Source organism: Elaeis guineensis, chromosome 13 (assembly GCF_000442705.2).
Source record: "Elaeis guineensis isolate ETL-2024a chromosome 13, EG11, whole genome shotgun sequence".
Classification (NCBI taxonomy): Eukaryota; Viridiplantae; Streptophyta; class Magnoliopsida; order Arecales; family Arecaceae; genus Elaeis; species Elaeis guineensis.
The window spans coordinates 10125073-10146347 of NC_026005.2; the positions used below are offsets into that span (position 1 = coordinate 10125073).

The 21275-nt window shown below is 40.7% G+C and overlaps 2 protein-coding genes across 2 annotated transcripts; one reads left to right on the forward strand and one right to left on the reverse strand.

Annotated features, from left to right (window-relative positions):
* The first annotated feature begins 2819 nt into the window (after nt 1-2819).
* On the forward strand, nt 2820-8365 carry LOC105056587 (large ribosomal subunit protein eL34). The gene is made up of 4 exons (XM_010938837.3): nt 2820-3023; nt 3267-3346; nt 7803-7912; nt 7995-8365. The coding sequence occupies exons 1-4, from the start codon at nt 2945-2947 to the stop codon at nt 8086-8088; spliced, it is 363 nt and encodes a 120-aa protein (XP_010937139.1). The 5' UTR covers nt 2820-2944; the 3' UTR covers nt 8089-8365.
* Nucleotides 8366-9945: 1580 nt separating this feature from the next.
* On the reverse strand, nt 9946-11662 carry LOC105056588 (glutathione S-transferase U10). Its single transcript, XM_010938839.3, has 2 exons — nt 11291-11662; nt 9946-10465 (listed from the first exon to the last, which is right to left on the reverse strand). Exons 1-2 carry the CDS (start codon nt 11609-11611, stop codon nt 10091-10093), a joined length of 696 nt encoding a protein of 231 aa, XP_010937141.3. The 5' UTR covers nt 11612-11662; the 3' UTR covers nt 9946-10090.
* Between the last annotated feature and the right edge of the window lie 9613 nt (nt 11663-21275).

Sequence of the window (21275 nt, forward strand, 5' to 3'; positions counted from 1 at the left end):
GTCAAAACTTTCATTTGCTACATAAGTGCAGTAATCTGCGCGTCCGTGGTGATCATAGGATGTAAGGAACTGGGCTCTGCCACCGAAGGTAGAGGAGAAATATCTTTCTGACGGAAAGACTGCCTCACCGATCGAGTCAAATATTATGCTCTGATTCTTGACTTGGTTGACTATAGTCTTTTCCTTCCTGACGCTTCAATCTATTACGGCCAATCTCCTGTTATCGATGAAGAGCACTTGCAAGACAAAATCCTCACAGATCGGAGTTGTATTCGACGGAGACCCTCCGATGCTTAAGTCAGAGAGGGGATGGTGAACAGTAGATAAGAATATTTAAAGTGGCAGAGTCTTAGCTCAGAATTGTTTTATCCGTGCTGTTCATTTATCTCCCATTTTATAGATGCTTCTGATATAACCGTCGAGCACGTGGTTCCATTTTTATGGCGCTAAATTATCGAACGATAATCACAGAGTTAGTGGGCTGTTTATTCCTATTAATGATCGTAATATGTAGTCGATAACCGTTCATAACGGTTAGAGTATGTTGAGCAGATAGACCGACTATATATCGGTAATACTGATAAGTTGGTAGAAGATCTGAACGTGCATCAGCTGATAATTCTGATATGCTGATGGTCTTCGATCGGGAGTTAATCAAATTGTTAGCTGAAGGTTGATAGTAGCCGACTGTAGGTCGGTTCACCAATCGTAAGTCGGCGTAATGTATTCATGCGGCCGATGTAGAGTCGAAGATGAGGGTCGGTTGACTTGTCCCAATAATGAAAATTTTATTTCTTTACCAAATTAAATCAAAATTAAGTTTAAAAAACAGAACCCTTTGATCAATAATGAAAGGGAGATAAGACAAACCTTAAGGATTGATGTTTGTGTTTTAATATTGAGTTTAATAATAAATTCACAGATTTTGCTTTTCTAAATCAAAGCAACTTTTTATTTGAGATTCCACCTCCCTTCGCTTCCAACCAATTAGGATAATAGGATCCCACTTTTGCTCATCATTTTAACCTTTTCTATTTTTCATATTTAACATTTTTTTTTTCAAGAATTAGGATAGGAGGAATCCTGGCCAAAATCGAGTTGCAGGTCAACATAAAAATGATAAAACCTAGATCCTCAGTACCAAAACCCAAATACTTTACCAGCTACGCTCGTTGACACTCATGTACAACTTTTTTCATGTTCTTGCTCTCAACTAGTATGAGCCCCACAAACCTTAATGACTTTGTAGCCTCATTTCATCTGCCTGGAAAAAGTAAATTTATCCTATCATCTTTCACTACTCATGAAATTGTTAGATAATTAATATAATTCTCATTATATGCTGGTTATTGTATAAATTTAAACTATTCAAGTATATGATCATTTTTGCAGACCTTGACCATACCTTAACCCAAGTAAGATATTGTTGGTTCAAGATGATTGAACCCATATGTTAAATTCAAATCATTTATCTATACTATCCATACTATATATATAAACGTGTCAATTATTTTCTATCTAGAAACCAACTAATCTTTCAAAACAATAAGGCAAATCCATGCCATCTAAAATATCATAATAAAATTTCTAGACTTCCAAATTGGATGTGGAGTTGCAAATTGACCCTCTAAAACACTAAACCCTTTGTGTTGTCATAGAGCTACTACTTTCCAATAAGGGGAAGGAGGATTTTTTTTTTTTTTTTTTTTTTTTGTGTCCATCACATTTGGTCTAATCTATATCAACCACCGGGCATCTTTTGTAACAAATATATATTTTTTAATCTCCCGGATAACCATGGCATCAAATGCTATTAAAGCATTCAATGTCACATAAGCTATGCTGCGCCCCTAGTCAAGAAATAGCCTTAAACCATGTAATGTTTTTCAAAAAAAAATCAAACTTAATAGTAATGACATGGCATGAATTTAATGCTACCGATCAAAATAGACAATCGAGCTACTGAATAAAGCAGTTGACCGAATTGTCAACTACAATAGCTAGCTAGAGCTTCTGATTAGATTAACTGACTACATCGATCGATCAATAGTAATAAGTCATATATCCCTGGTTCAAAGCATATTTAAAATGGTTAAAGTTAATTAAAAAAAATTATGATTTTGTGCATTTGTGAGGTACAACATGAGATGGTTACATCTCATCCTACATATTAACCAGTTATCGTATGGCTAGACGATTATTGCATGTCCAGCTATCATAACATACCCTATCTTTTTGGACAATGGCTCTATGCCTCTATCTTTATAAATATTGGAATCCGGAGAATCTTCAGGCATGCTCATGCTCACATTGACACCCATTTTACTCATAATTTTCTCAAATGTCCAATATGCACCAAAATCTTTGTTCAAATTAGGCATCAGAAGATTCTCATTAGAACAAATCCCGTAACCTTTGGTCCAAGCAAATTTGTTCGTCCAAACAAAATAGTCCAAGCACAACAATACCAGCAGGACTAGCTAATTATCGTTTGCCAGCTGATCCAAGTCGGTTGGATCGGGTTTTGGTGTTTACAGGTAACATGATTGTCTTAAGTAACCAAAAAAAAAAAAAAAGGGTTGTTTTGAGTAATTTTTTTTAGTTTTAATAATTTAGTTATGACCAATTATAAGTCAGAGACCGTATTTCTTCTTTTAGCTCGCACAAGTTTACTAGTTCAGCAAAAATCAGAAAAACGAGTCAGTTAATTCCAAATTGCAGCCCTAATCCACACCAAACCTATCCAAAGCGACAAAGTTACAGAGTGGTTTGTATCCGTTAGATCAGATGAATTTGGTCCGTCGGATCTAGGTTTTTTTTTTTTTTTTTTTTTTTTTTTCTCCAATCACCGCCCATTTATAGCCCTACCGGCGCCGCGCTTCCTTCTTTCCTACCTCGAAGTAGAGAATAGAAAGAGAGGGAGAGGGAGACGGCGGAAGCCGAGATGGTGCAGCGATTAACGTATCGGAAGCGCCACAGCTATGCCACCAAGTCGAACCAGACCAGGGTTGTCAAAACCCCAGGTAGAGATCTTATCTTGCTGTCCACTTGGTTGGTTTTGGGGTCCATATCTCTGCCTGAGCTTCCCGCTTTCGCTTGATCCGATATCTTTTTGTTTTCTTTTCTGATTCGAGTTTGGTGGTGTTTTTTTTCCTTAATCTCGTTTAATCTGGAAGCTAGGGTTTATGGGATTTGGATCCATCCTTTGTTATGGATTTTGTGGAATTAAGTGGATTATATTGATTGGATTTGATTCGAAAACGTAGGTGGGAGGCTTGTGTACCAGTACACGAAAAAGAGAGCGAGCGGGCCGAAATGCCCGGTGACTGGCAAGAAAATCCAAGGGGTATGTGATCTTATTCGCCATTATCTTCTCTAGAACTGACACCACCTGTGTATTGCTTGAGTTCACGCCGTTTCTATCCCCTAATTAGCTTTTTAGTTTGAGCAATTGGTTTTGTGGATTATTAGTTCTTTGCATATGCAATTGTATTGATGTTAGGACTTAGATGTATGCTTGAGATGCTTGTGAGATTTACATTCCGGTGATTGCTATGATAATACAGTAAAACTTGGTTAATTATTCTTTTTTTCTAGAATAATATAATAGAATACTTACATCCATGTTTATGATGTATGGGATACCGGTATGATCTTTATGTTGGCAAACATCAATCTTGGATAGATGTAGATTAGTGCGGCAGTTATGGTTTTGGTCGATTAGCTTGGTTAACTCAAGATGAAAGCGGTGAGTTGAATATTTCATTTAACATATAAGTTATGTACGTATTCTATATATCAAGCAGCATGAAGCAGAATTGGAGCATAATAAAATATTTATGACATTCAGAGCATGCCAATGTGAAGCATACTTTGGTATCCAAATGCACTCTCCATAAGCGTGTTAAATCTGAAAGGCAATTCATGTTTTAGGGTGTTAGTAAAAAATGTGTCCCATCATGTTGACTGTTTAAAATTGTATGGGTTTTGCTTACTATAATGCAATTGCATTTCCTTTAGGTCATGTTAGTGTGAACAATGTAAGGCATCAAATTTTGTTTGTTGCTTAATCTTCTCTTTAATCTTTTGTTTTATTGGACTTTTTTGTATGACTAAAGCCACACCTTGTGGTTAGATTTCTGTGATATATTATACTGTTATGGTCAATTCAGAGTTTTCTGAAGCAATTTTGTCAAAATTTGCATGGATTGAAAGATTTGAGCTGCCTTTTTTGTTGTAGAAGTCACTAATTGAAAAATCATAATTTCAATCTTCTAGCAATTGGTACCAAGAGTTACAAGGTTGCAGAAATGCACTCCTGGCATATAAGCTTTTGGTGGAAAAGGATCAACAATTGGAAAATGATAGCATATCCCACATGGAATGAGAATTTTGTAGACCCTCTAGTTTGTGAGTGTGGCCTTTAATTACAACCTAGATTTAGCAGAGCTGCCTTGGTAGATGCTATTCAGGCAAGTAGGAGTGTTATGAGATAGTAAATGAATGAAATGTTTCACAAAAATGGGCATTGACAACTTGTGATATGGTATCTTGATGGTTTAAAATTGGAGGTCAAAGTGATCAATTAAATATTCTTTGTCCTTTAGGTACTGGTATGGTCCATATTATGTTCTTTGTCAATATTTGCTGCCATTTAATTTATTTCTTGCAGATGCCTTTATACTTTGTGCTCCTTTTTTTATTCATTGGCATACCTTTGTATTTCAATGTTACATGATACCTATATGTCATAGTTTTTATCATCTGGTATTTCTATTTATAAAGATTCCTTGCTTTTTATTCCTCTTGTGGCATTCCTCCATATCATGCATATGTCCCATTTTTCTCTGTGTATTTCCATAGTAATATTCATTGCATGTGCTATATGGTTTTTGGCTGTTCCTTTTAGACTAGCCATGATATTTTTCAGTTCATTATCACATCACTAAAATAGAAACAATTAGCCTAATCATTGAGTATTGGATGTACTGTTCTGTGCTGTCATTTAATTTCTCCATAGAATCAGAGGCTTTGATGTAGACATTATTGATGGGGTGTATATGAGATTCTGAATAAATTAAGAGAATCATACAAGTTGAGTAGGGTGAGTGCTTTTGATTTTTTTTTTTTTTTTGAGCCAGTGTATCTAAAAGGGCAACTTCTATTAAATGTATAATTATCAAGAATCTATAATCTAATAACATGTACACAGTTTTTGCTTGTGGATAAATAATAATCTAATTCTGACGCTGGATATAAAATATCTGTCCTTCCATCAATAAGAGAGTGGAGTAGCTTTTTTTTTTTTTTTTGGATACGTTTTTAAACCAAAGAAAGGGTTAGGAATTATCTTTCATGAAGGATATACTCTGCTAATGATATTTTCTTGTAAAGTTGGTACACTAGAAATTTTGATTTTGGAATTTGCTGTTTGGAACTGGTATGATATATGTTCTAAAAAATGTGTATTTGCTATTGCAATTCTCAAATGTTGGCTTATTCAGTTAGAATGCTGATGTAATGTTCATGACTGGTCATCAAATTTGCAGCATCTTTTGTGAATTCTTTGCTACATGGTGATATGTTACCCATTGCTGTTAAGACATATATGCGAGGCAATTGTTGTTGAATTTGCTGTTCATTTTGATAAAATGGCATTTGATGGGTTAAGGTTTTGGCTTGGAGTTATGGATTTAGTGTAGTTTGTTCTTATGAGCCCGTTGTTTCGATGATTTCTGTTAGTTTGAGTTGTGACTCTTGGAGGGTATTTATGTGAGAAGAATTTGTAGTTGAATCAAAATGTCTGAATTGCTTAAACAGTTGATTCTTTTTGTTTTCCTTAAGATGACACTTGTCTCACGGTAATTTGATCCCTGTCTCATGGTAATTTGATCCCCAATGATCAATTATCTAAGATTACTATGTTTGGTATGTTATGTTCGAATGATTAAAGATCTTTGCAAATCCATGAATAACCGACTTAATATTCCATAGGAATCCAAGATCATTAACCATATAATACCAAAACTATCTTGATATGTTCCATAAATATGTATTTATTAAGCATATAAAGTTATATTATAATATATTATTGATATATTTAGTAATATTATCAATTATTAATATGTTCTATAAAATATATATTATTATTCCTATAAATTATTAATTCTATGAAAATATACTAATTATTATTATAGAATTATTGTTTTCATTGTAACCGAATAATAATATGACAATAATATGATTACTAATATCTATATAATAATAGTAAAGTGATACATGGATATTAGGAATGGCATTTCGTGTTGACATGTAAGATTATAGGATAATCTTCTGTAATGCCACATATTAAATTTTATTTTTTTATATATTTTTTATTAAAAAATAAAAGTATAAATAGTATGATAAAAAGATAAAGAATATTTTAAATTATTATCTATCTATCCATATAATAATAGTAAAGCAATACATGGGTAAGTGCTGTTCCATGTTGACATGTAAGATTATAGGATAATTTTTCACAATGCTGAATGTCAAGTTTTATTTTTTTATTTTTTATATTTTGTAAATAAAAATAAAAGCATAAATCATATGATGAAAAAAATAAAAAATATTTTAAATTATTATAACTCATTTTTATTCTAAAAAAGAGAAAACATAAGAGGCAGACAGTGACGATCGTCCAAAGTCAGAACTCTTTGACCTTCTCCTACCTCACCACTTTCGAAGCTTATGTTCTCCGTCTATATCCTTTTCAAAAAAATTGAATCTTAGTGATGCTGACCATGGTGGAAAGATGAAGGAAACTCTTTAGAAGCAAATGAAATAATCATTTAGACCTGACTCTATGGTATCCGAGTCTCCACTAGAAGATGCTGATGACATTCTCAAGAAGATGAAGAAGATGGGGCTCATTTTTAATGCAGTTACCATGCTTGATGGGCTCTGCAAAGATGGATTGGTTCAAGAAGTAATGAAGCTATTTGGATTAATGCATAAGAAGGAAATAATCCCTAAGATTGTGATTTACACAATGGTTATGGAAGGCTTCTGAAAGGCAACAAAGTTTAACGATGTAAAAAGTGTTTTCAGAAAACATGCAAAAAAAATTGGATATGCCGAATACTTTTAGCTATGTAGTTTTGATTTAGGACTTGTGCTAAAGAGAAAAATTGGAGGATTCTATTGAGTACTGCATGAAGATGTTAGATGTCGGGCATTTATCAAATGCAATAACTTTCATTGATTTAGGAGGTTATTTTGGAAAGAAGAACTCTCAGAGATTTTTTTGATCTCATCATGGGATTAATTGATGAGAAAAATCTTTCATATGAAATATTATCATTATTATCAATTAAATCCCCGCAACGTGGGGTTTTAGTGCTAATATTATGTATCATAAATATTATATAATGTCAAAATAATATGATGCATGATATTGATATAATATTTTAATGATATATATATCAATTTTTTTTTGCTGTACCGAGGGATATTTTTGTTCCAAATGTCAGCCTAAGATCACTACCCTAAGGTGATCTTGGTACTCATCATCAAGAATGGGTTTCTCATCACTGGCTTGGGGGGTGATTGAGAAGTGGGTGTGATAGGATGACTGCATGTAGGATCATTACTGTGCAATCTAACGTGGTGAGGATGCCACCTCCATCTATATCATCCATGATCTCAGGGTGATGATCCAATACCAATCGATCCCTAAATGAATTGTCATGTTCAAGCTCTGTGTTAGCATGATAGTCTTGAGGACGTGATATATTGTAGTATCTGGACATTGCTTTCAGATTCCTCACTTAAGGCCTGCTGAGTACAAGAGGTCCAGATTGTCTAGAAATCGGAGGACGGTGAACCGTGCGTATGGTGGTGTTTTATCTGGAAGTGCAGTCCGCGAAAGGTCAGTAACTGTTCTTTGAGTTCTCCTACCGGTGATTCATGTCTTTTGTCGTTGTTTCTCATCTGCTAGCTTTTTTCTGCAGGATCATCCGAGCTTTTCTTGTTGAAGAGCAGAAGATTGTTAAGAAAGTTTTGAAGATCCAGAAGGTCAAAGAGAAGCATGCCTCAAAGAGCTGAGAGAGTGAAAACAGAGCGAAATGCTTTTGAGTTTTGTTTACTCAAAAGAAATTTTTGATTTTACGGGCGATAATTAATGATGCAAAGTGCTTGGGCGGAAGTGTGGTGAGTTTACCATTGCATTTAGAGGATGTTTCTTATAGCTGTGATGAATTTATTTTCTGGAAGTTTTGGGACATTTGCTCCCTTCGCCTTGTTCTGATTATTTGTAATGTCGGAATTTTACATTTTGAATTCTCTCTTGGCAATGCATGCGGTACTCCTTTTTTTCCTTTAATTTCATTTACTTAATTAGGCTTGGATCCGTCCCCCCTGTCTATTACTGTCATTCTCGTCAAGAAAAGGCGTTTATTAATGGGGGCCGGTGGTTCCACCACTCTGGACTGCATCAACTTGATGGTCCAGGTTGTGAAATGTGACGTCATCACACTGATCATTATAATTATTATTCCAGTCCTATTACCCTTTGTATCAGTTTACCTGGTGTGCTGGTATTGGAAGGAATGATCCGGATTTGACCTTGCGATGGTTTTTCTTGTATGCTATCTCGGAAAAGAAATTACCACGAAAACTTTCATCAAATGGTGATATTTTTACATCGATCTTATCATTTTCTTTTGTCACATTCAAGTACACTGCTTTTCTTTTGGGTCATTTAAACCAAAGCTATCCGAATGGAATCAACTATTAATCAAGATGTTGACAACCGACGACCGACTTTGCAATTATTGAAGGCTTTGGTCCATGAGGTTGACATGCGATATGTTGCTTTTGATTTTCATTATTCTATTTGATGATATGGCTCCAAGCCTTGTCCCCTCGTGCTTGGGTTACAGTCTTCAACCGTTCTGGAGTTTGTGCTCCATGGGCATTCTTTATCGTCTGCTATTTATTTGAAGTAGTATATTTACTCCTGCTGCTTTCCTTTATTGAGTCTGTTGATATAAGCTCCTTGGAAACCCCTGATTGTATGGTACATTTGTACATCTGCTAATGTTGATAGCATGGGTGCCTGAGATGAATATCGACATGTCTCTTCTAGTATTATTGTGAAAGTTAGCATCTCGAATCTGAAACTGATGGCAATCTTTATGCATTATAAATTATTTGTATAGCACTCAGAGATCACACCATTTTCTGCAGATGTTGATCACTTACCTGCACATCATACCTTCATGTCTTCACGGCTAGGATTAAATTCTTCGCTGGAGTAGTGTTAAATTTTATACCATCCAAAGGTCTTTCTTTCTTGAGCCTAGGGATCCAAATCTAGAGGAAAATCATTCGAAATTTAGGATAATTCCAAATTGAATCCTATATATATATAATTTATGAATATTAGGACATGCACCGATCTTCATGAAGAGCTTGAGAGCTTGGCAATTAAGACATGCCCGTGCTGCTAACATGGATGGCCGTCTAGCACTAGGTCTCCTTACAAAATTTACAAATTTGCAGCTGCCCCGTAAATTTCCTGTTTTACGAAATCCGGGCAAAGTGCAATAAAAGGGTAAAAAATTATTCTGTGATATATAATTTACTATTTCTTCGTTGTAGGTAAAAAAGCATCTCAATAATGGCAATATTATTCTATGAATTTTCCATTCTTGTCATGATATTATGATGAAAAATATGCGCACCTATTTTCTCAATGTGTATGATTGTAATGGTCTCCATGCAATCTTGATTCAATTCCAGATATAAGAGGACAATCAAAATATCTCTGATTTCTTGACCTTTCCCTTGTTGCTGGGTAAAAAGCATGGGATTTAGATTTGTTCTTATGCCTACTAGTTTTCATGTCGCTCAGCTCATGTAATATCTTGCTGTGAATTCATAACATTACCAGAACTCGAATTCACAACAACAAACAACTACGGCTCTTATTGAAGGACATGATAACAAAAGAGTCCACAAGTACTGAAACCAAACATCGCAATAAAGTTGGTGACGCTGCCAACTCGGGGAAAGTAGACATTCTCATGCTCGGCCACAAAATAGGTTACTTAGGAGCAGATGCCAGAGCCTTCTCCCTCATGGCACGGACGCGGTTGATCACCTTTTCATGGGGAACAACTATGTCCTTGGTCACTTCAAGGTCTAGGAATGAAGCTACCGAGGAGTGCAGGAGTGGCACCTTCTCCCTCTCCAGTGGTTCCATTCCAACAAGATCTGCGACCACCCTAAATGCTCCGGAAGCTGAGCCCACGATCACATCGAGGAGGCCAGGCTTCTCTCCATTGATGAATGGGCCTTCACTTGGTAAGTCCTTTTGGATGCCATTCTCTAAAGTGGTCAGGTGTTCTGTGAATTCCTTGGTTGTCCTCTCCTGTGCCTCGCCTTCAGATCGCATGATAGCATAGAAAGCGGGAACCAACTGCAAGTTAATATTTATTGTTATAATCACAATTTTGAATGAGATTGATCACAAAAGATGTGTTATTTGATGTATCTAATCCTAGAAAGCTTGGGCATTTGAAAGATATTTCCTATGCTGAAAAGATTATGATATATAATTTGGCCTGTCTGGCTGAAGTAAAGCTCGAGGATTAGCTGGCTGGTGATAGTCGTAATTGGGAATATACCTGCTTAGGGACATAAGATAGGGATTTTGAAACACAAGATAGAGATTTTGAAACACACACCAAAGTGAAAATATTTTGGAGGGCCTTTCGGACTCCTTGGCTATATTGGCAATCATATTCCCATCACAAAACATCAGCCTTTTCCCTTTTTTTTTTTCAATAAATATTTTGTCAAATTTTGCTAATTTTGCTAAAATTATTTGATATTATAGTTCCGGTAATGAAATATGTCATATGTGATAAAATTTAAAAGGCTTATATTATTTTGGAAAGGGACTCCTTGATGGTTATTAGATGGCTTTCTTGATCAATATTCATCCTTTTGAGACAAGACTGTTAGAGAATCGCTGCAACTTTTCACCATTAGCAAATCATATAGATTCTATTTTGTGGACAATCATGATAGATACTCCTTCTGAGTTGTTAAATATTTCATATTTAGATAGTCATGGATGTATTTATTCTAGATTGGTTCCATAAATCCGATTTTGTCAAAACAAAAAGTGCTAAAATTGCACTTATTTTGACTCCATTTTGGAGAATGATAAAAAACATGCCTCCTCCAATTTTATTTTTAAGATATAGGTTAATATAATTAAAAGAATTAAGTGCTGTACCTTCTGGTAGAAGAAATCAGCCCAAAATCGGACCTTAGCTTTCTTGTAGGGATCCTCTGGAAGGAGAAATGGTGGTTCCTTCCACATCTCCTCAATGAACTCCAAGATGACGAGTGACTCCGCTATTGGCTTGCCATCCACCACAAGGACTGGCACCTTCTTGTAGACCGGATTAAGCTCAAGGAGCGACTCGCTCTTGTTCTGGAGGTCTTCCTCCACGTACTCGTAGACCACGCCCTTGAGCTTGAGGGCATATTGGACCATGACACTGTAGGGGCTGGACCAATGCCCATACAATTTTACTTCCTTCGCTTCTGCCATCTTTCTTGCGGCCTGCACCCAATGATCTCCAAAAGCTCTCTTGCAACTACAGCGCTTCTAACGCCCATTATTTATAGAATTTCTCTGTGCTGATGCCCTTCTTCCTAAGTCTTTTTCTTTGATCCTAAGTTGTTGAAAAATATTAAATACATAGTAGACTAGTACAAATAACAATAATAACCAGAAAAAAAAAAAAGGAAGGACAAGTGCAAGGTGGACTAGATGCCCACATGTGACACTAACGTGGCACATTTTGACTGGTAAGGAATCTAACAAGTTTAATGAAGGCTCATGTGAAGCTATCAATTTGCAGGGTCAATGAATCGTGTTCTATTTATTTGCCAGGAAACGTCGAGGATGCAGCTTAGGATGAGTCAAAGTCTGTGCGGAAAATAAATGGCAAACTTGGGTACCAAGAAGGCGTGGAAAATAAATGGGAAACTGGGGTACCAAGAAGGTGCCTCTAGGTACCGAATCTTGACAATTTTTATGCCTTTGATAGCTATAAATGGTGACACAACAAATAAGCACCCGACAATGTTGGCCTTGCTGCTTCCACACGTTGTTCTGGTTTTGGGTTCGATTCGAAGGGAACAAACAAGGCTAAAAACTTATTGTTAGCCACCTTGAGATATACTACCACCAAAACCCGATTTACTAGATGGAAAGCTGCTGGTAGATTCGTGCTTATTGCTGTTAAACTCCGAGATTGGACTGGGGTCGGTAAGGCAGAAATGAGCTGAAGTCAGTGTAGCTACAGCTGCTCCCCAGTTAATCGCTAGACCTAAATTTTACTTGCTAGAGGTTTTTTTTTTTGTGAAAATCCTTTGGTGATCAAGTTAGTTGGAAGCCAAATAATAGTAGACGAGAGAAAGAGGAGTGAGAGAGTGTAAGATCAATGAAATGGAGCTTAATTGAGAGGCTTATTTGAGGGTCCTCTGCCTCCCTTTATTCATAGAGGGAAATTGGTAGCCATTTCTGAGATGAGCATTGCATGTAGTAACTGCACAACAATAGATAGTGCATGACTTAAGTGGGCCGCAATGGCTAGCCACATCTTCCGATAGTTGTAACTGCCTTAATCATGCGATGATGAATGTGGGCGTAACTGTCGCTGAAATTCTTGAGCTGGTGTGATCATATTTTTAGTTTGTTTATATATAAGGTAACAAGGTCACCCATGCCAAGATGATTCTATCTCGGACAGTACCAAGGTCACTCAAAATATCCTTTGCATCAAAGCTCAAAATGGAGGATCTAATCTATGCCTGTCATCCTACAAACAAGAAAAAAAAAGAACTCGATTGTCCCCAAAACTGATCCGATTGAGGGACCTCCAATGCTTAAATTATATAGAACTTTGAAAATTATCAAAAGAAACAGAAGAATAATATAGACTAATTTAAGATGCACACCTAATATCCTGAGCCCTTTTTTATAAATACGGAGTCCTTGTCCTATTGGAATTGGCTTTTTAGAGTCCTAAATCCAGTGCAAAACAATCTTTAGGCCTTTTTTATCTAGATCAATCCAGAAATATGAGTCCAACTAAAATTGGTCTCCTATAATACCAAGTATTGGTTTATGACTGATAGACGATATATAGTCACATCATATACCTCCTACTTCTATATCAAGCCATTCTTCTTGAATCAAGCTAGGGAAGTAGATAGCATCGAGTATAATCCACCTCATCCCACTCAATTTTTAGGTTGTAGCTCATCTAATAAGTTCATAAGGATTTTAGGTGATAACAATGAATTTTTGGAAGGTTGTTTTGGGTGGATTTATTGGGAATTCAAAAAAGGCTGATAGTTTGTATAATGACATGTGGCATTTTATTATGTCAGTAATGTAATCAGTTGCATAGATCTTTGCTTGATCTAAGCTATTAAGATTCTTTATTCAAAGAGCCATTAGGGTTAACTACTTGTACTGAGAGCTGTTGAGGTTGACTTTTTGATCTGAGAGCCTCAGTCTAGCCTTTGGATGTCTTGAGCTCGGAGATCAGCCTATTGTAGGCCATAGAGGTTGCTGTCCCCTTGAGGTCAACTTAAGAGTCATTATGGCCCTAGGCTACGATCCCCTTGGCATGCGACATTCACACCAACCTTGCTTGAGTTAGGATTTTCTCGATTTGCTTTGCTCGTGATTGGTCAGATCAGGCATATCACTTTGATCTGACTTAGTTGGTGCTAAGATTTCTTCCCTTAGTTGGCTTTATGCTTAATTGATCAGGTCGAATAGTACTATTTGTAATCTGAGTGTATCTCGAGCTCGAATTTTTTAATCTTGGTTGGTCTTATATCTTCACTTGCAATCGAAGCCTCGTCTAAGGATTTTTCACCTAGGCTGGTGTTATATCATCACTTGTGATCCGAGGATGGTGGTCCTAGGATAAATCTCGTGGTTCCCATCTTAGGTTAGGGGTCCTATAGTTCCCACTCCCCAAAGGGCAACTTGTATAAGTCTAACCTTAAAAATATCAATTTTGTAAGGTTGGAGCTATGAAAGCTAGATCTCATGCATTTAAAACCATTCAAAGCGGTTAGATCATGAATAATCAATTCACACATAGTGTATATGCACATATCTATTTGAAGCCCGTGAGATATACTATAGTATGGTCTTGCTGCCATCACCTTGTTGCTTTCTATTGGGATTAGGAACTTGCATCACCTAGCTTAGCACATTTTGCCATTTTTCACACCAATGGAGCCGGTTGATGTGTTGGATCTATTCAAAGCGGTAAAAATACACTGAAGAGCATCAAATTTGTCTATAACTGTAACTATGTGATGATGAACTAATGAAGTAGATGCAAAAAAAAACTAATTGTATTGGCAGAGTTAGCGTAAATAGAGATCAAAAATAGAAAGAGCACATATGAAAATATAGGAAACCGATCTGAATCAGTCTAAAAAGGTGTGAACCAGGTAGTCAAAGGATCAAATCATTCTAGATTGATCTGGTTAATGCAGCTGAGCTGGACCAGTCAACTCCAGATATTGATGTAGCATGGTACACAAATATGGCTAATGATGCTACCAATACTGACTTGACTATTAATATGGCAGGCTAATGTAGCAACCAACATGGCCTGATGCCCTACCAATGCCGACATGGCATGTGATGCAGTCAGTGACATGGATGCTGCGGTGGTAGCAGACATATCCGATGATGTGGATGATGATATGGCTACTATATATCATAGCTAATGATGTGGCTTGATGTTGTGCCGATATTGACATGGCTAGGCAACCTAGGTCGATGGTGAGGAGTTTAAGCTCGGTTAAGGATGAGGGTGGAGATTGGGAAGGTAGTGATGGAGAGGGTGATGCCCCTAAAAATAAGAAAAGGGGTCTCGGGGGTGCTCTTGACAACAGTAGCACTTGAAGAGAAGGCAGTCAATAAGAGACAAGCAAGAAGCTCAAGTCGAAGAGGGCTATTGTGAGGGCAAGGAGGTTCCAAATAGTGATGCCGCTGATGGTGGTGGCCGATACGTCCAAGTAGCCTAGGTTGGTGATGAGCAGTTTGGGCTTGACAAGGACCCAGGCAGAGATTGAGAAGGTGGTGATGGAAAGGATGATGCCACTGAAGAGGAGGATGGGGCCCTAGCAGGTGTTCTCAATAATGGTGGTGTGGAGGACAATGGATCTACAAGCCATAGTCATGGTTGTGACTATGGTGGTGTGACAACGATGGACTCCATGGTGGTTGTAGCATCGATGGGTCTAAAGACTATGGTAGGCGTGACGGTGGTGGGCACGATGGTTGTGATTGTGATGGGTCCAAAGATCATGGTTGTGACGGTGTAATGGTGGCATAAGTGTATGTCAGATTAGGCTTCTCAGTCTCGCCATTGTTGGATTCACTATCACTACCATGATTTTCGATGGAGTAGAAGGATTCGATGAGAAAAGAAGACTAGACATGGATGGTGTTAGAGATTTTGATTCCCACGGATGATGTCAAACCGAAAACTAGAGCACTTATTGTGATAACCCGGCCCACTGGGCCTAAAGCCACAAAGCCCACCCCAAAAAAAAAAATAGAGAAGAAGACTTCCGATCGGAGTCTTCCCCTTCCCCAGTTTCGATCAGGAATCGGAGTCTTAGGGCCATTAAAAGACCCTAGGACGAGCCCTATAAGAACCCCCCTCCTCTCCTCTAAGAGATGACACAATAGTCATCGACGATCGTTGGAGTTCTTCTCCGATTTTTTCGATTGAAGCCGCGGCCCCTCGACTCGTGCTCGCCGCGATTTCATGCCGGTGGGGGTCATCAAAGGCCGTGATAAATCCTTCCTCCTCTTCTTCTCTTCTCTCCCTTCTTTCCTATGCCTGTGGACACGACCGCCGGCGATAGGAGCCATCGAATTTCGTCGGAGAAGAAAGCCCTATTCTTCTCTCTTTTTTTTGATTTTTTATGGCATCGACGGTCACCGCCGACCGCCGGCTTCAGCCTCCGAGCACGAGAGGGTCGCCCCTTGCCACCGGCCACCGTCGGACGGAGAATGGCTGTGATCGGCCGGTCAAAGGCACGGGGACCTTTAGGTCCCCTGTTTCGGCCAAAGAAGGCCACGGGAACAAGAAAAAGAAAAAGAAAAGGAAAAGAAAAAAGAAAAAGAAAAAAAAAAGAAAAGAAAAAAAAAATTAATAATAATAATAAATACATGTGAGAAAAAGTTTCTCTCATCTCTCTCTCTTAAGTCTTTCTCTCTCTAAAATTGAACTTTCTCTCTCTACCTTCTCTCTATATTTTCTCTCTCTAAATTTTCTCTCTAAACTTTTTATGAATTTTATCTCTCTAGGGTCATTCTCTCTCTTTGATTGCTTTATAGATCCTAGGATAAACTTGAGATGAAAATATGATGACCTGAGACTGCTTCGAAATTCGTGCAGTAGATTGGATTCCGATCCGATCTATATTCGAAATTGATAACATCGATCATAGTTAATCCATATTAAGTCATCCTGATATAACCTCTAATGATCTCAATCATAATTGCCACTTTTGAAGGATACGAAGATTCTCTCTCCACTTTCTCTCTCTACTTTCTCTCTCATGATTGACTTTCTCTCTCTAAGAAGGTCTATGAATCCTGTATCAAGTCATGCCTTCATCTTTTAGGGGTTCATATTGACTCTAACAAGATGATCTAAAGTTGCTTTGATATCCGTACTGTATGTCAACCTCATTTGATTATATCAAGTATCTTTCAAATTCATTATTAATGAACTCTATTGATTGATCTTGATCTAATTTGTGCTTCATAATTTTTTGATCAAGTCATTTGAATCTGATCCTCAGATCAGAGATCCTGAATTACCTTGGTATCTGGATGGTCCGACACATCCGATCAACAGTCCTCTTTCCTTATGATTTAATCTTATCATATTCATGGAATAGAAATTGACGATGATTTGATATTTTAAATAGGATTAGCTGATTCTTCTAACGAAGTCTGAAAATCTAAGATGAATGAGGTAAGTAGATCTTATGCTCCTTATTTATTTTTAAATGATCATATTTTTATGCAAAGAATTACTATTGATGAAATCATAATTTTTCATAAAATAAAGATCGGCATATGTGATATGAAAAAGTATGTTTTATTATGAGCATTGATTTCATGAATATATCTTATGAAAATAGCATGATTATGAAGCATGAATTTTATTATTTTTCCGTCTATGTAGATGTATGCTTTAAGAAAAAGATATAATGATTTCAAAGGCTCTCAGATGGCTATGAATGAATCCCTTCGAGAAGGTCGACATCCGGAGCTAGCATCCACACGAAACATGACCCTGCCAGCAGGTATAAAGTTGGCACATGAATTAAGAACTCTGTCGATTAAGAAACATGGCCCTGTCACGGGTATAATAGTGACCTTAGTATAAATATCTGTGAGCAATATTTTGAAACATGACATGAATACATGATGAAAATGATTTACGATTCATGATTGTGAAATATACATGATTTATGCATACATGATAAGTTTATAACTTATTTTGTTATATGCTCTATAAACTATTTTATTTTGTATTACCTGTTATTTTCTAAATATTGCATTATCATGAAAAACTTATGTTTGATCCGATAAGGAAGCACAAGTTCTACTTACTAGACTAGTGTAGCTCATATTCTTTTTATTTTCTTTTTGTTTGAACAGAGGAATAAGGTTAGGATCGGCAAAAGGAATCCAGGCTTGAAGATCTGCATAGAAAGCTTGAAAATTTGGTAGCAAAAGTTTAGTTTATTTTATAATTATGAATTTATAATTGTTGGGTATAAAATACCCTCAGCCGAAGTTCTCAGCAAGAAGACAACTCCGCCCGGACTCCTACGGGAGCCGGGCTCCATCGCCAACATCGACTACAGAACAACTCCGCCCGGACTCCTACGGGAGCCGGGCTCCGTCGCCAACATCGACTACAGAACAACTCCGCCCGGACTCCTACGGGAGTCGGGCTCTGTCGCCAACTTCAACTACCGGTAAGCTTCGTCCGGACTCCTACGGGAGCTGGACTCCGCTCCGGACTCCTACGGGAGCCGGACTCCGCACCTGACTTCAACTACTGGTAGGCTTCGTCCGGACTCCTACGGGAGCCGGACTCCGCACCTGACTTCAACTACCGGTAAGCTTCGTTCGGACTCCGCACCTGACTTTGATTGCAGGAGGACTCCGCCCGGACTCCTACGGGAGCCGGGCTCCGTCGCCAACATCGACTACAGAACAACTCCGTCCGGACTCCTACGGGAGCCGGGCTCTGTTGCCAACTTCAACTACCGGTAAGCTTCGTCCAGACTCCTACGGGAGCCGGACTCCGCACCTGACTTCAACTACCGGTAAGCTTCGTCCGGACTCCTACGGGAGCCGGACTCCGCACCTGACTTTGGTTGCAGGAGGACTCCGCCCGGACTCCTACGGGAGCCGGGCTCCGTCGCCAACATCGACTACAGAACAACTCCGCCCGGACTCCTACGAGAGCCGGGCTCCGTCGCCCGTAGGAGTCCGGGCTCCGTCGCCAACATCGACTACAGAACAACTCCGCCCGTACTCCTACGGGAGCCAGGCTCCGTCGCCAACTTCAACTACCGGTAAGCTTCGTCCGGACTCCTACGGGAGCCAGACTCCGCACCTGACTTCAACTACCGGTAAGCTTCGTCCGGACTCCTACGGGAGCCGGACTCCGCACCTGACTTTGATTGCAGGAGGACTCTGCCCGGACTCCTACGGGAGCCGAGCTCCGTCGCCAACTTCAACTACCGGTAAGCTTCGTCCGGACTCCTACGGGAGCCGGACTCCGCACCTGATTTCAACTACCGATAAGCTTCATCCGGACTCCTACGGGAGCCAGACTCCGCACCTGACTTTGATTGCAGGAGGACTCCGCCCGGACTCCTACGGGAGCCGGGCTCCGTCGCCAACATCGACTACAGAACAACTCCGCCCGGACTCCTACGGGAGCCGGGCTCCGTCGCCAACATCGACTACAGAACAACTCCGCCCGGACTCCTACGGGAGCCGGGCTCCGTCACCAACTTCAACTACCGGTAAGCTTCGTCCGGACTCCTACGGGAGCCAGACTTTGCACCTAACTTCAACTACCGGTAAGCTTCGTCCAGACTCCTACGGGAGCCGGACTCCGCACCTGACTTCAACTACCGGTAAGCTTCGTCCGGACTCCTATGGGAGCCGGACTCCGCACCTAACTTTGATTGCAGGAGGACTCCGCCCGGACTCCTACGGGAGCCGGGCTCCGTCGCCAACATCGACTACAGAACAACTCCGCCCGGACCCCTACGGGAGCCGGGCTCCGTCGCCAACTTCAACTACCGGTAAGCTTCGTCCGGACTCCTACGGGAGCCGGACTCTGCACCTGACTTCAACTACCGGTAAGCTTCGTCCGGACTCCTACGGGAGCCGGACTCCGCACCTGACTTCAACTACCGGTAAGCTTCGTCCGGACTCCTACGGGAGCCGGACTCCGCACCTGACTTTGATTGCAGGAGGACTCCGTCCAGACTCCTACGGGAGCCGGGCTCCGTCGCCAACATCGACTACAGAACAACTCCGTCCGGACTCCTACGGGAGCCGGGCTCCGTCGCCAAAATCGACTACAGAACAACTCCGCCCGTACTCCTACGGGAGTCGGGCTCCGTCGCCAACTTCAACTACCGGTAAGCTTCGTCCGGACTCCTACGGGAGCCGGACTCCGTACCTGACTTCAACTACCGGTAAGCTTCGTCCGGACTCCTACGGGAGCCGGACTCCGCACCTGACTCTGATTGCAGGAGGACTCCGCCCGGACTCCTACGGGAGCCGAGCTCCGTCGCCAACTTCAACTACCGGTAAGCTCCGCCAGGACTCCTACGGGAGCCGGACTCCGCACCTGACTTCAACTACCGGTAAGCTTTGTCCAGACTCCTACGGGAGCCGGACTCCGCACCTGACTTTGATTGTAGGACTCCGCCAGGACTCCTACGGGAGCCGAGCTCCGTCCACGACCCCGACCTCAAGGAGGGCTCCGCCAGGACTCCTACGGGAGCCGAGCTCCGTCCACGACCCCGACCTCAAGGAGGACTCTGCTAGGACTCCTACGGGAGCTGGGCTCCGTCGCCAACATCGACTACAGAACAACTCCGCCCGGACTCCTACGGGAGCCAGGCTCCGTCGCCAACTTCAGCTGTCGATAAGCTCTGTCCGGACTCCTACGGGAGCCGGACTCCGCACCCGACTTCAACTACCGATAAGCTTCATCCGGATCCTACGGGAGCCGGACTCCACACCTGACTTGGATTGCGGGGGACTCCGCCCGGACTCCTACGGGAGCCGAGCTCCGCCCACGACTTCAACTCCGAGAGGACTCCGCCCGGACCCCCCACGGGAGCCGGGCTCCGTCCACGACCTCAACCACAAGGAGGGCTCCGCCCGGGCTCCTACGGGAGCCAGGCTCCGTCACCAGTTCCGACCACTGCCGAACTTCAGTCGATGAACCTGTACTTTCTGGCGCAACCCAGCAACCACCGTGATCCTGCTCCACTTCCCGCGACGGATTCTGCGCAGCTCCATCATCCCCTGACAGACCGCTATGACGGCCACGACTCTGCTCCACTTCCTGCGGCGGATCCCGCGCGGCTCCATTATTCCCGGGTAGGCCGCTATGATGCTCACGATCCTGCTCCACCTCCTGTAACGGATACTGTGCGATCCTTCCATCCGCTGGCAAGTCGCGACAACGGACGCCGCTCCACTCCCTGCAGCAGACTCCACGTGGCGCGCTGCAGTGAGGGCCATGGGTCTACTCCACTACTCCTCGCAGCAAATTCCTCTTGACGGTGGGCAGCCCACTACGAGATGGTTATGAACGTCACTATCAGTCTGTTGAACCCACCACCTATATAAGGGGGACCTCAGATACGTTATTCTATAAGCTCTCATTTTTTACCTCAAAACTCTGCTAAATTCTCCGTTCGAGTACTCCATTCTTGTTGAGGCAGAGAACTGACTTGAGCATCGGAGGGTCTTGCCGGAGCAACCCCACCTCCGGTTTAGACTTCCTTTGCAGGTCCCGACGGCGATCGCGACTCCCTCGACTCCAGCTTCTCCGACGCAAGCAGATTTTTGCACCAACAATAATTATTTATGAATA

Coding starts and splice junctions, on each gene's coding strand:
- LOC105056587 (XM_010938837.3), top strand. CDS start 2,945: ATGGTGCAGCGATTAACGTATCGGAAGCGCCACAGCTATGCCACCAAG. Junction 3,347..7,802: donor CTGGCAAGAAAATCCAAGGG/GTATGTGATCTT, acceptor CATTGCTTTCAG/ATTCCTCACTTAAGGCCTGC. Junction 7,913..7,994: donor GGAAGTGCAGTCCGCGAAAG/GTCAGTAACTGT, acceptor TTTTTTCTGCAG/GATCATCCGAGCTTTTCTTG.
- LOC105056588 (XM_010938839.3), bottom strand. CDS start 11,611: ATGGCAGAAGCGAAGGAAGTAAAATTGTATGGGCATTGGTCCAGCCCC. Junction 10,466..11,290: donor CTGATTTCTTCTACCAGAAG/GTACAGCACTTA, acceptor ATTAACTTGCAG/TTGGTTCCCGCTTTCTATGC.